Source organism: Ambystoma mexicanum, chromosome 13 (genome assembly GCF_040938575.1).
Source record: "Ambystoma mexicanum isolate Mex_15411 chromosome 13, UKY_AmexF1_1, whole genome shotgun sequence".
Classification (NCBI taxonomy): Eukaryota; Metazoa; Chordata; class Amphibia; order Caudata; family Ambystomatidae; genus Ambystoma; species Ambystoma mexicanum.
This window is the reverse complement of record NC_090938.1, coordinates 479,083,177-479,099,004: the sequence shown is the minus strand read 5'-3', so window position 1 is coordinate 479,099,004 and position 15,828 is coordinate 479,083,177. Positions and strand designations below refer to the sequence as shown.

Below are 15,828 nucleotides of genomic sequence, written 5' to 3'. Positions count from 1 at the left end.
CGGTGGGGAAAGAATCACTGCATCCCATGGCTGACGGAACTGGGAACAGCACCGACTCCATCAGCGGTAGTAAAGAACCTGGGAGTCTTAATGGGCAACGAACTAACACTTGAGCCACAAACAAACGCTATAATCTTCTTTCTACACGCAGTAAAAAGGATCCTACCATTCTTCTTTTCACCCACAAAACACTCACCATCATCACACTCCTGTCCAGAGTAGACTACGCCAACAGCTTATACCTAGGAATGCCAGAATGACTATTAAAAAAACTGCACATCCAAAACACTGTGGCCAGACTTCTGCTCAAACTACTGCAAAGAGAACATGTAAACCCAGCGCTGAAACTGCTAGACTGGCTACCAATAAAACAGTGAATCAAGTTCAAAATTATGTGCATAACACACAGAGCAATCCACGGCCAAGGAGCAGAGTTCCTAAAAGAGAAAATAATAGTCTAGCATCCGACAAGACCACGCAGATCAAGCAACAACATTCGCTTAGAACCAAAACCATACAATAAAAGAACATTCAGAGGATCATCCTTCTCTCACCTGGCAGTGACAACCTGCAATCACCTACCAAAAGACATACGCAACACAAGAATCATCTGGAATTCAGAAAACTACTCAAAACTTTGGTCCAGAAATGGGAGAAATCGACTAGGAAGCATAGACCCAATGGGAAACAAGTTTCCCAGGGAGGAAACCATGACCCCCAACTTAATCTTCCCTAACCAGAAGGCGGGGGGGCACCCCGACCACCCATGTCCACATACCGTTAATTCACAGAAGAAACCTAGGTAGGTAATGTCCCCACACGGGATTGGAAGGGAGGGACCAGAATCCTCTAACCTAAACCTCACCAACCCCAGGGTGGTGGAACACACCTGCATAACCCAGCTACACATACCACTAGAGTAACACAGAGGAAACCTCAACTGCAACTCCTCAATAGGCCTGCCAACTAGGCAGACAAACCACAATGCCAAACACGCAGGATAATCATGGATGTTGAGCACAGAAACGCATAGACAGAGGTAAGGAAAACCCGCTAACCCAATTCTCAACTTTCTGCATACACTTCTCACACAACCCCCTCTCTGTACAGCAATCTGCACGCACTTCCCCACATTGCAACAACAGACTTGCAACACATAACCCAGCACAACAGCACCTGGTAATTCACACCGACCCGAAAACCGCACTTGAGCTCGCCGAACCGTGCAATCAGTACTGAAGCTGCCAGCAGGAAATCACAACTCTCGCTTTCCTATTCCCAGTACATCGTACTAACCCACCCCACTCTCCCCTTTCTTCACACTCCTTTTCAGATCCACCAGAGAGCCTGGGGACCACTGCGGTGGTGACCGTGCGTGATACAAATAAGCTATCTCTTGATGAAGCAAGGGATGGGTAAACATGTTTATTTAAAACAATGTTTTCTTTTGGTGCCTTTGGCTTTATATTGAGGCAATCTCCATGTTTTGTGTTAGGTGCTGTCCATTATATAAGGTGGCACCTAATCAGCTGTTTTGTAGACACAATATTTCTCCAAACAGTTGAATCATAGATGTCGCACTTGAGAAAGCAGTACAACGTTTAGAGCCTATCACTTTGAATTCAGGCAGTCTTCGTTTGCCTTTAATTCTCCCCTCAGCAGCACTTTGGTTGATCTCCTGCCATTTTTTCAGCCTGTCTTGATTGAGACGTTATGGACTTCCAGAAGTATTTAAAGTAATGCAGACAAGACCTTGGTTTTGATGTCTGCATAGGATACATGATTTCTTTTTTCGTCCGGTTAAACCACTCCCTATAATTTCCTTTTATAACCTACAGCATTGTTGTAACGTCCTACCAAGATAGGAAAGCAGTGTGAGAAATGCCATTTTGTGAAATGCAATTCCGAAACACTTGTGGGCTTTACCGAAGGGGGTGTTGTAATGTACATGTGGGTTGTTACCTGGGGTGTAGGTTCTAATTTGCTTCTGGCGTCCGAGCCCAATGAGCAACAGTAGTTTGTGTCGATGCCTAACGAAGTGTGGGAGCAGTACCTGTTCTAACTGTAAGAGAAGAGTCGAACTCAACCATAGAGTTATATAAAGATACATTTTATATAAATACAGTTTGGGAATTCAGTGCGAAACAAAAGATCAGATTGCCCAGCAAGGAGGGAAACTCTTAAACCTTGTAATGCTTTACTCGGGTCTGTAGCTTGATTTTGCCTTCTTGATGTTTCATTCAGTTGTTACATGTCCAGCATTCATGTGTCTTCAGTTTCCTTTTCAATGTAATGGGAATGCTCAGTTTTCCCTCTGAATTATTTCAGATGCTCATGGTTGCCTGTACTTTTCCTGTTTCACCTCTGGTCCGTTTTAGGTTGTCTCTGAAGTAACCACTTGTAAGGTGCATGTTCTGTATTTTGGCCAGCTTTGACTAGATGGTGTTCTCTATGACCAAATGATTACTACCATGCAGGAGTTCAGGAATGAGTAGGGGCTAATCAGACTTCTCAACCCCACGCTTATACGAAATCTGCAGTCAAAAATATGCCTTTCTCTTCGTAATTTGGGCAGACTAGATCTTCAGCAGGGTGAGAGCTTCTAATGGTCGCAACCCAACCGGCTTTAGTACAATGGTTCCAAAATAAAAGAATGTAAATCCAGGTTTTGTAAAAATATAGGTACAATAAAATGCAAACCAATTAATCATGGAACACTAAAGAAAATCCACCTCTGTGAAAGAAACAAAAAATTCACATTTTGTTAAATGGCACTCTTGGCTGATGAGCATGAATGTTCAGGGCTTTAAATTAATAAAAGAGGGCCTTAAATAAAAAAAAGGGGAGAGAGGTATCCTGATCCCGAAACTGATGGACCACAGGGAGGGGTAGTTGCGGCAGTGTGTGCTGGTGGGTGGTAATTGTAGCACACCAGAATGTACAACGGGGAAGGTACATGTGCCACAGTCAATCAAAACAGAGGGGGTAGGACAGGGTACTGCCACTAACCAACCCTACTAAAAACATATCCTGCTGCATACACCTCCCAATCTCTGAACTAAACACAAACCTACCTCTACAGCACAACAAACTCTACGCACTTGGCTACACCACATCAACGAAACAAACCACACATAGCCTCACCGAAAAGTACATGGCAGCTACCAATCGAAAAACACACCTACACTCGGCTAACAGTGTAAACCGAACTGAAGCTGCCAACTGCACATCACAGTTCTCTTGCTCCTTTTTCCCACTTGGTCCTACAAACGTACACCCACCCCACCCCCCTCCTTGCTTTACAGATCCGTCCAGCACCAAGAAACCACGCAGGTGGCAACAGTGCGTGGTATAAGAAAGTTTAACATGACATAACAGCGTTTGACTATTTCTGTGGTGCACATATTCTGCCGCCTTTCAGTGTTGTACGTTTAGGCTTTGTGTTGTCCCTCCCAATGTCAGAAGGCCAGCCATGATGCCCCCGAATGGGCCCTTTCAAGACATGTTTTGGCCGGCTTTTCATCTGTGAAGCAACTGCCAATTGCTAATGTCTCCGCTGAAATCCGATTTCTCAGATGCTGTAAATACGTGTCCTTTATTTATCCCTTTAACTGATTTATACAGCAGACATTTTCCCTTGTGGGCTACAGTTACAGACTGCAGTCCACCATGCTTTCTAAAAACAGCAAACCATATGCCACAAAAGCATGCATTGTATTGTAGGGTCCATAATGATCATATCCATCAGTAAGTACATTTTAGTTCTTGGACAGTAACCTTTACACTATAATGCAGACTAAATCCTTAGAGGTACTGACCTTGGCTTGCTAGGTGGTTTGGTGCCTGGGTGGAATACGAAAAGCAATGAACATGCCGAGCTGTCTTCTGTCTGCTGGAAAAGAGTTTATAAAACTTCACGTTGGTGTTAGTCGTGGTTAAACAGGGTACTGGTTTGAAACTCGCAAGTCATGGCAGCAACAAGCAAATGTCCTAAGGGCTCTATGATCAGCAGAGTTGGGCGGCGTCACAAGGTAGGTTTATTTGCTTGGAGACCATGACCAGAGCTGTAGGTATTGCACTGTGTTGGGTAAGATTTTCATATCAATGATAAATCTTTCTTACCTGTGTCATACCCAGAACTTTTTGCTTTGACTAGGTAACTGTTTAACCTTGCCCATAGGTGAAGGGGAATTCCCCCCCCCTCACCTGGTCGTTTAATCTTTTTATGGGTGACCTTTTTATGTCTCTCCATAGTGTATGGTTGAAGTTCTAGTTTCCTACAACTTTTGGGCATAGGCTGGGGTTGCCCCTATGGGCTCCCCTGTTCATTTCTATTTCATATACTTGGGTGAACTACAGTTCCCAAGTAGTAAAGAGGGATTTTCATCCCCTTTTACATTTTATATAGTGAGCCAGCACACCCCACCGTATGTGGAGTGCTGGGGGGATACCATGTATCCCCTTTCACCTTTCTTACTTACCTGGTAACATAGTGATGCAATTGCAGGTTTTACATGAATGGCTGGTGGCAGTGGTTTTACCTTCATGACTTTTCGTCTTCATTATCTGCAGGCTGTTAATTCAGCATTTGTAATGCACAGATGGGACATCATTTTGCTAAAATGATGGGTTCCTTTTTTTTTTTTTGACTATTACTGTGTGCTTGCTGTTTCTGAGGTCTTCCCCCACGCCATACTAGGCCGGGTACAACCTCATTGGCTGTTTTGTCTTCGGTGGGAATCCTTTAGATTCCCTGCCCAGGCTCCAGAGTGTCAGGAAGCGAGGTAGGAGTCCACAACTCAGCCCTTTGTCTTCCACCTTGGCTGAAAGGGAACTCCTTCCAGTGGGGGCAGGCTGCTCTGATTGGACAGCCAGACCACCCCTTTCTGTAAAATGCGGTGGGAGAATGCAGAGGTTGTGATGTAGTTTGTGATAAAAACTCTGAACCTGGAAGCTACTGTCAAGTCGAACACTGGAGCTGAAACCAAAGAGGAAGATGAAGAAACCATGGCCGTAGTGATTTCCAACGACCGGAGAGCCTGCTGTGTTACCAGAGCCTGCTATTACCCTTCTTTCGAATCGACTTGGACTCCGAAAACGATGAGACCGATCCAGAGCCTGGTGAGATCCATTAGACTCAAGAAGACCTGCATTTTGAGCCATCCCACGTCATGCTGTGACCTTGCAGGACTACAATACTCTGGGACCTCGAGCCATCGTGCGATGCATGGTCTTCCGAATTCCGAATCGAGTTGAAACTTTGGTGGCATGCTGCTGGACCTCCAGAGACATGAATAGAGTCTGAAAAGCCACCTCATCAGAGTGCTGGTGACGAGAATCCGACCAGCGATATTCAGTCTTCTGTGCTCCTGAAAAGGGCGCCAAATCCACAGAGCTGCATCCAGCCACGAGGAAACTCTTGCCTTGAGTCTTCTCCCGTGATCCAGATGCCAAAGTCCTTCCGAAGTCCTTTCTTCTTGACAAAGGAATCCATCGACTGGGGTTTTGGCTGCGATCCTGATGTCTTCTTGCTGCAACTCTTCTTCTGTGCTGAGGTAGTGTATTGGCTGGGGTATTTACTTACCTTAAGCCTTTGTAATTTCTGTAAAGCTTTTGGGGTGTTTCCTGTGATTAGGAGGTCACTCATCCAGTTCACCAAGGCCCACTGCTGGAATCCTCCAATGGTGTCTTCTCTGAAGTCCCTGGACCCTAACTAACTTTAAAGTAAACTACTTACTTGTTTGAACAGTCTCGCAAAGGAACTCTGACATTTGCTTGCAACAGAAGCCTATCTCACCCTGCCTACAGCTGGCACCTAGACCACTGCCCCTGAGTGAACTCATGCAATTGAATAGGGAAGGACTGAATAAGTAAAGGATTCTATCTTGAACAGTATAACACGAGTTGAAAAGTACTTAATTGTGAAAGAGCTGATTGGTAAATGTAACTCTGAGAGTGAACAGTTACAAAAGTTCTTACTAGCTTGAATGTGTGTTGCACTATTCTAAAAAGTAAATATAAGGTTAATTTATAGTCACATGTAAATTGGTTATGCCTCTTTCCCAAAAGTAATGCTGTTGGCTTCAGTAACTAGGTCTTTCAGAGAATAGGTGTACAAGTTCCCTAACTGGGTCCTGCTTCCCCTAACTTGCTGTATAGCCTGTACAGAATAAGTCTGCCTTGGGTTTTGCTTTCCCTGGTCTGTTTCATACAGATGCTAAAACAGTCTTGGGTTGATACCTACCTTTAATTTGCTGATAGCTACTTTAAAAAGTATATAGGTTTTACTTACCTTGCGTTAGCTGTCTGCCATCCTACAATAAGTTATGTATTGCTCATCTCAATCTGTGTTCCACTGATCTGAAAAGCAACTGGATTATTATATTACAACATTACATTTGACCTGCCTAAAATAGCGGAGTGCCATTCTTAAAAACTGTGCTTTAGGTGTAGCTCGCCTTGGTCTGCCTGGTACAAGCCTGAATTAGTGTAAAGAGTTCTTGCTTATCTTTGACTTTGTTCCACTGAGCTGAAAATAAACTGTAATTGTATATTTCATGAAAAAGGTCCTACTCGCCTAGAATGACTGTGTGGTCCTCAAGTAGTTATAGGTAGGGTGGGGGGTGGATAATAGGGTGCAGCGGGTCACACTGGGGAAGGGAATGGGGCCACTGCCCCCCACCCTCTAGCTCTGCTAATGCCCACCACAAGAAGTTTAAATAAATGCTCACTGTGGGAAGGCTTTGGCGAACGATTTGCATGTCTGGCTCAAAGTGCAAACGTTTGTTCGATTGGAGAGAAGGGTGTAATAGAGAGACAAATGGCAAGGATAAACCTAGTGACAAAGCAGCCGGCTGAGACTGCAGCAAGACTGGGTAGTAATCAAATCTAGTAGATGAGCACCATTGGAAGTAGCTCCTGGCCTCTTTTTTTTATTTTAATTTTTTATTATTTATTTTATTTTATTTGGTTCAAAAAAGGAATTAAAATACATATAAAGAAACATTCATTTTGATACAATACATTTGTATAAAATATTTGGTTAGTACAATTTATAAAATCGTCAGAATTGCACTACAACATTCGCTTAAGTCATACTACCTTATCAAGTGTAAAACAGTATGATTTGATAGAACAGTAACTGTAAAAATAGGAAAAATCAATTTTTACATTTAAAATTGCATACAGTAGACATTCTTAAAATTGACTAGAAATATAGCATCAGGTTATGCTTTAAAAAGGGAACTTTGAACTTAAGTTATATCACAATGTTTGAATTAAGCTGTACACCACATATGCAATCATCACTTAGCCGTTATCTGCAAGTCTTCTAGAAATTGAACTAGGGCTATTTTCATTATTCTGGTTGAAGAAAAGATGTTTTGCCAAATTTCACTCAAGGACCTAGGTAACTGACAGTTAAGTACATTTTTAAAATGAGTTAAACGAGACTAGGGCAGGACATTCAAAAACAAGATGCTAGACAGTCTTTTTTTGAGCTTTTATATTGTAGAAACGACAACAATGGTGTTCTTTGGGAATACATCATTTGATGGCAATAAATTCAGTTTGATTCTTAAAAATTGATTCCTGAAATGATGAGAAGGGCATTTAATTAAATAGTCTGCCATAATACGAGCTTTCCATAAAGTAATGGGTCAAACTCGCTATAGGTTCGGCATTGAGCTTCCGTGTAAATCCAGTCATATTGGTATGATTTGTGTTTAGCTCTTACTGGATTTACAATTAGCTCTATTGAGATGTCTGCATCAGCTAATGCATTAAATGTAAAGGTCCGCCATTTTCTCGGAAAGTCTTGAGAAGATGTCAATAGTTGTATAGCTAATATGCACAGAATGTTATTTGCATTTTTACCAAGTAAATATTTTCTAAACAAGCAGCGCATTTTCCAAACAGTGAACATACAGTGAAAGAGCTCCTACGTCAAAACGTATTATCGGCATTGGTGTACATTGTATCAATTTTAAAATTGCCCACCAAAATAGAGCCTCAAGTCTATCCCAGAATAATCGTTCTCTTGGGGCTTTGGTCTCAGAGCCATACATTATGATGTGCACTACTTTTTGCAGATAGTAAATCATTATATTGATGCAGGTGAATTGACCAACTCTAAACAAAAGGATTGTTGCTTGCGATGCGAGTGTGGCCAATTTGGAGTCCATGTTAAGGAGGTATAATTTGTCATTCGGTTGACCACTAACTGTGAGACCTAGGTACTTATACTGTTGAACTACAGATAGTCTATTCTCTTGAAGTACCCAGGTAAATACTCTTGATTTCTGCCTTAAAGATTTTCCACATTCCAAAATCTGTGTTTTTTCCAGATTAATAAGAAAGTTATTTTTTGTGCATAGATATTTGTTTTGCAGACCTCGCAGAGTTTGAGACAAAAGCACAAGGTCATCTGCGTACAGTAGCCTCGAGATCTGCTGTGTGCCTAGTTTTGGAGGTTCTGCAGTGGCTTCCAAGAAACATTCACCCACGTCAAGAATAAATAAATTAAAAAGAATGGAAGCCAGTATGCAGCCTTGTTTTAGACATCGTTTCGTTGAGAATGAGGAAGTTAGTCCTTCTATAGACAACCTAATTTGCATTGTTGTATCAGAATGTAGATGATCGATCAATGCTATTGGAGAGCTTGGACATTGATACAAATGTAACTTCTTGATGAGTAGTTGACGGTCTATCGAGTCGAAAGCAACTCTAAAGTCCATGAAGTCCAGCCGTCGTCGCCATTCGCCCCAGAAACTATGCCCTTTTTCTGGTCCACCACCTCTGTGACCATCCGCATTGTGTACGGAGCCCTCGCCAAGGCGCACTGCCGCTGACTCTTGAGACGATCCTGTCACCGTAAGACTCTTACTCTAACATTGATTACTTGTTCCACATTACCTGCTCTGCCTATGCACCTGTGCCTACCATCGTTGCAACTTTCTTTACGTTCATCCACTTCTACCATATATGTGCACTCATTTAAGGTCCACTTACTTGCCGTGCACGCTCGTGCCTTTCACAGCCCTATGCACTCTGACACCGTTCCCTGCACAACCTAACTTCTTGCTTCACGTGCAACACTGATCTGTTGGTAATTGCGAATACACGCTGCCACTCAAATGCGCGTTATTATCCAATGTGTCCTGTCAAGCCTGCTCACATTATTGACTGCCATTTACTCTCCCTCAGCACATTTTCCAATTTTTCCTGTATGCTCTGTATCTCGTGCTCAGCCCTCCCCTCCACTCTGTATTGTTTAGCCAGACCTACCGAGTGTTTATAATTGCCTGTGCTACCATTATGCCTAGTGTTTAGTCATTGAAATACATTGCCCTCTAAGACTGTATGCTCTGTACCTCCTGCTCAGCCCTCACCTCCCCTCTGTATTGCCTAGCCGGACCTATCTAGCACCTACAACTGCCTGTGCTACCTCTCTGATGACATGCAGACATTGTGATTTTGCCTAGTGTTTAGTCATCTCAGCACTTTATCCTACTTCTGCCCGTATGCTCTGAGACCTATGCCCGGCCCCCTGCTCACACTCTGCGCTTAGGCTGCCCTCTTGCTTAAAACTACTGGCACCGTCACATACCGGCTACTATGCTTGCCCAGAGCCCTGCCACTATCCGCACACACCTTGCTCTACATCTCACCTTTAAAATTGCAGCATTGCTTGGATTACTTTTATACGGGCATAACTCCCCGTCTGTAGCCTCACCACTGACCTGCCCACACGTCCACTCTTCATCATCCTGTGCATCTCAACCTGCACCTAACATGTCTCCCACCTCACACCTGCCATGCCTTAGCGGCACTTCGTGTAGCACACAGCAGCAACACCTTACCTTTATGACTACGTTTGACCATCCTACCAACCTGTACCTCAACGATCCGTCCCTGTGGCTCAAACACTTTGCCATGAAACCCACTCCTAACCAACCTTGCACTGTGCCCTTGAGGAACCTCAGACTTGGTTCCAGACTCCCCCACTTCTCCCACCGTCCGAACATTACCAGCTTGCCAACCAAACCTCACGCAACAAGACAATACCCACTGCCTCCCACCACACACCCACACCTATATTGGACATCAACCCGGATGCAAGTACCCAACACCATAGCACCTCAACTCCTCTTAAGGCTGCCCTGAGCAACACTAGGTCACTCACGGCCCACGCACTAGACATGGCTGACCTCCTCATAAATCATGACTTGGACTTCATAGCTGTCACTGAAACCTGGCTCCACGCTGCCTCAGGACCTCTTCTATCCCTAGCTATCCCTGATGGCTACACCATTATTAGAATTGACCGTAACACTGATCAATCCAAAGGAGGTGGCGTAGCCATTATACACAAAACCTCTATCAATCTCTGCCTCACCCCTCCCTGCCAAATCACCTCAGCTGAACTATTCGCTGCCAAGCTAGCTATCACCTCCAATCAGACGATCACACTCCACATCATATACAGACCTCCCTGTCCTTTATCTACATTTGCTGAGGACCTATCCCACATCCTCGCTAACAACACTAAGACCAAGTCTCAAATCCTTGTACTAGGTGATTTCAACCTTGGCTACCAAGACCCCAATGATGCCTCTGCCCATGATATCAACAACCTGCTACTTAACTCGGGCTTCACACAGCAGGTCACTTTGCCAACCCACTCCAAGGGTAGGACTCTCGACTGGATAGCTGACCTAAACTGTGACACTATCATCGAATCCAATCAACCATGTGCCAGGACAGACCACCACCTAATCACATTCAGCATCTCAACTAGAAACATCCACACTACTCCAGATATTGCACCCGCCACCATCACAAGAAATAAGTGCAACATAATCTGTGCTAAATTACTCCCACTCATCCTCCCTGCTCTCAATGATCTCTCATCCTCTTGCTCTGATCCTACAGTCTTGGTAGACATGTACAACCAGACGATGCTGAAAGCCCTTGATATTATTGCTCCTGCCAAACTCCGAAAACCCAAACCCTGGGCCCACCTCAATTCTTGGTTCACGCCACAGTTGAGAACCCTACGCAAGGGAAAAAGGACCCTCGAAGCTCGCTGGAAAAGTAATCCAACGGAAGCTAACAAATCATGTACTGCCTTAGCTGCTCTAAATTACAAAGAAGCCATACTTCAGGATAAAAAATAGATGTACAACAAACACATTGAAACAGCCAAATCTAACACCAAGGAGCTATTCAGAATTTTAAAGGAACTGGAATCCCCCGCCACTCCACCAGACACCTGTCCTAAAGACAGTACCTGGTGTGCGAACATTCACAAGGCCCTCCTTGGAAAAATCGTCACTCTCCTTCCTTCTCATGCCATGATAAATGTATTTGCTTCAGCACAGTGACTGGCTCTGTCAATGCAGGTGCTGGTTTTTTGTATTTCTGAAATGAGACAAAAAGAGCTTGAGCCAGCAACATGGCGGAAAGGTATGGCATGTTTCACAGTGGCAACGTATTCACCACAGAGGAGGCAGAGACCGGTGACCTCCCAACTCGGTCACCCTGCTGCTGCAGCAGGACTGGCTCTGGTAAACACACCTGATGGGCCTCTTGCCCCAGGCTGAGAGGGGTCCCTGTCCCCTCGGAATGGTCAAGCCCCTAACCCGATCACATTAGAATACAGGAGAAAATCTGACACCTATATCAATCAATTTGTTTTTCTTAGATTTTTTTTCTAGCACCCTGTAGAACCAGGTTAATCTTGATTCAGCTGTCCGGTTTGACTCTCTGTAATGGCACAATATAATTACGGCAAAAGTCAAAGAATCAAATGCACCTTTAACCCATCATCTCTCTATTTGTTGGTTCTTTCTATTGTGCTTGACCTTTCACTCTCTCCCCGTTTCCCAACAGGAGCTGAGAGGGAAAGATGATGACAAGATTTACAGAGGGATTCATAACTATCAGAAGTTCATCAAGCCAAAAGACACCTCCCTGGGCAATGCCTCCTCCGGGATGGTTCGGTAAGCTGAGGTCTTTGTCTCTTATGCTGTTTCTGTCAACATTTATAATAGGTGTCTAAAAAATAGAGCAAAGGCCTGCTCCAAAGAGGCATACACTTAAGTTGGGTGTACTTTGCACACCTGTTCCGATGGCTCTAAGCTAATTTAAATGCATGGAAACCATAGGTTGGCTGCTATGTTTAACATGAAAGATCATTAAAATGCTGTTTTTAAGGGGGATTCCACATTGGATGGATGTTCCCAGTTTTTTCATACCTTGATTTCGGCCCTGTGTTCTGCATAATGTGTCCTCTCAGTGGTTTGGAGTACCTACCCGAAACCCTGTAAGATTCAAACAAGGTATTTTTTTTTTATCAAACATTTTATTGTTTTTTGATAACATAAAAACATACAGCCCCATACAATGGGGTGAACAGAACTTCCCTTACCCGCCCACCAGTGCGTCCCCGCCACAGTCCTATACCATGAGCCTTTAAACATGTCTCGACATTTTCCCTGATTCGCTGTGCACACTCTGGGACATCCCCTAGGTTTGGATGACCTTTTGGTTCGACGTTATGTATCACTTTCAATGTGCTTCTTCCCAGTTTTGCCATATTTTCTGAGCTTTTTCAGGACACCCTCTGGCCGTGTAAACCCTTTTTTTCCATTGCGATACAAATGTCCACATCCGTGATCCATTGTTCAAAGCATGGTGGCCTTTCGGAGCCCCACAACTGTGCAATATTCCATTTGAGGATCGCAGTAGTGGTGGATAGGAACGCATTTTCGTATCTTGTTAGTTCAATATTTCCTTCTATCCCCAGCAGCATTTGCTTCGGATTTACATCTATTCTCTTTCCCATTACCCTTGACAGTTTGTCGCAGCACTGCTGCCAGTATTGTTGAATGACGGTGCAACCCCCACAGTATATGATAGTAGGAACCCTCCTCCCTCTTACATCTCAGGCAGTTCGGGCTAGTGGTCTTTCCCCAATTGAACAGTGCCACCCTCGGGTAATAAACCCCATGTAATACTTTTAGTTGAATTAATCGAAGTCTGGAGGAGATAGCGGATTCCCTGGGGTACATTAATGTGGTTACCCATTTTTCTGGAAGTATGTCACCCACCTCCCTCTCCCATTTGGTTTTTAGACCTGACAGTTCTTTCGTGCCAAAGGAGTTTATGGCATTGTACATGGTGGACGTGACTTTATATTTAAGTAATTCTGGGAACAGGTTCCGTTCCAACGGAGAGTAGTCAGGCACGTCAGCTAGGTCAGGGAGGTGAGCCTGCAGCACGTGTTTGGATTCAAACAAGGTTAAGTCTGCACCATAATCTAACAATAAGCAGAGTCCATTCAAACATCAAAATGGCCCTCCAATGTAGACATAATTAGCTCAAAGCATAATTATCAAAGTTCTATCAAAAAGCAGAAAGGTTAACATAAAAGCATCTACAGGTGAATATGCATACATGAATTGGAGACCAGGAAAATTGTCTGTGTCTAAACCTATGCTTGCCCTCACTCTTTGACAAAATGTGATATGGGGTCTTCTTAAAGAAAAATAGTGGTTCAAGGAAAAGGAAATGTAAAACAGCTGGCTTCAGGTAGTCTTACCGATAGGTGTAGTTCTGCCAGTTCAAAATAGTTCAAATGGGTTGCCCATGGAATCTGCCATATAGGGCTCTTACAGCAAGTCAATAGAGTTAACAATGTCTCTGGGTCTCTTAGGGTTACCTTGCCCAAGCTTCATTCCTTCCAGTTCCAAGCATAAAAAACAGAGTTTGTGTTAGGCCTCTCAGGGTTCCCTTCCCTTCCCCAAGTCTAGTTCTCTCTTCACAAAGTTCAACAATGTCTCTTGTGGACCTCTTAGGGTTCCCTTCCCCAAGCCTTGGCCCCTCTGGTCTCAAACAAACAAAAGATGCCTTTTGTCAGGATGTAACTTTCACTGTTTCCTCTGTCTATTTCCCCTTTACTGTGCTTCCTGCACACCTTCTTTTTCTGTCGTGCTTACTGGCACCTTCTTTCCACCTTTCTGTGCCTCGTGCACACTTCTCCTTTTCACTGTGCACTCTTGCACCTTCATTTGTCCTATAACGTGCCTTTTGCACTCTCTTGTATTTGTCGGGTTGCTTGCACCCTCTTTCTCACTTATGGGTTGCTTGCATCCTCTCTTGACTGTCCTTTTTCCTTCTCACTGTCTCTTTGCTGTCTGTCTTGGTTTCGGGTCGCTCTCGCACCCACTCTTGGTTGTTTCTGTGCCGCAAGAGCACTTCGCTGTCTTTCATAACTTCTGTGCCTTTTCTGTCATTCCGCTTTGCTTTCTTTCACCGCTTTTGCCTGCTTTGCTTTTCTAAACCACTTTCGCTTGCTTTCGTCCAACTATTGCTCATTCGACTCTTCTTTCCACAATGCTCCTTCTCCCGCTCCAGCCACCCACATGCTACTGAGTTTCTCTCCGTTTCATGAAACTCGCCAACAGTAGCGCAGCTCCGGCGAGCAGGTTAGAACGGGTTTGGGTTGGGGTCAGGGTCTCCCCACCGGCACACGTCCCAATGGAACAAGAATTTCCCAGAACACAGCCGGCAGGATACAGGCTGCCTCGCTCCGGCTTCCTGGAGACGCGGCTCCCTAGCCACGCTGCAGCCCCTCACATACATGGGCCAGATTCTCGACATGCCGTTCTCCCCCCCGAATCCTCCAGGCTTCCTACAGCTCTGTGCTCCTTGGCTTCTCTGGTCCAGTCAACATCCCCAGCTTGCTCAATACCTTTGGCAAAAAATGATCTGGGATTCAGAAGGGATCGCCTACTGGACTCAGACACTGTCGTGACCCTTGCCCCTGGCCTTCACTGGCAAGTCAGCCTTCCAGTTAGGGCCAGGTCAAAGGCCTTAAAACCTCATCCAAGACACTCTTGGCGCCAGGCTTATAACCATCATGAAGACCAACATTAGAATGGGACTATTTACTTGGGACTATTTAATTTGGGGGGGCGGGGAGGGTTCAGCCAACATGGAGACACACACATGGCTCAGTTTCAAGGAACTGAGCTATGCGGTCTAGTCTTTTGGGTGTGGCAGGCCTGGGACTACTTTACCTGGACTACTTTGGGTGTGGCAGGCCCGGGACTATTTTACCTGAGACTATTTAAACCGCACCCAAACAGCAGAACATGCTTTGCGTTATTCTGCTGTGGGCAGCGTAATGCTCACTGTGGCCAGTTCTTTGATGCCAGCTTACCTGAAACTAAGGACCTGCAGAGAGAGAAAGAACACTACGAAACTTACCTGGAACAGTATCCTGTCTTCAATCCATCGCCAACTTCATTTCCACTCACCTGAAGGTACAAACTCAATCATCCGGCACCGCATGCATCCTGGAATACCATAACCTGGAAAGAGGAGAAAGAAAGACAACATTAGTAAGCGTTTCTTCATTCGGGAGGAAACGTGAGTAAAGCCACACAATTCTTACCTGGGTAGTCCTCTCCTGGTCAGTATCATTGCTGGAACATTACGGCGCTCGGCGAGGAACATCACAACCTGCAAGGAGAGAAAAGACACGGGTTAGCAATATAAAAGGCGAAACAGCACTGCGCATTACTCACAGGACAACATCACGCACACCGCGCTTTCGCCTACCGGCCCATGCTCATCTTCAGACTGCATGACAACACCAAAATACCTTTCCATACCTAAAAGGAAAGAAGCAAGACATTATTATTCGAACTAAGAGGAACATAAGAACTGCATATAAAGACTGTAAAGCAGCAAACCTACAGAGTCACAGCAGGCCTGGATTTCCACAGGGGGGCTTGCACCAGTGAAGTAACTTGGTCGCTG

At 44.6% G+C, this 15,828-nt stretch overlaps 1 protein-coding gene across 1 annotated transcript in view; it reads left to right on the top strand.

Moving 5' to 3' along the window:
- LOC138521351 (E3 ubiquitin-protein ligase RNF113A-like) overlaps positions 1-15,828 on the top strand; it is a 300,379-nt gene that overhangs the window by 119,183 nt on the left and 165,368 nt on the right. The window contains exon 5 of the mRNA XM_069634120.1: positions 11,893-12,002. Coding sequence (XP_069490221.1) covers positions 11,893-12,002 — 110 coding nt within the window. The remainder of the gene's footprint in view (positions 1-11,892; positions 12,003-15,828) is intronic.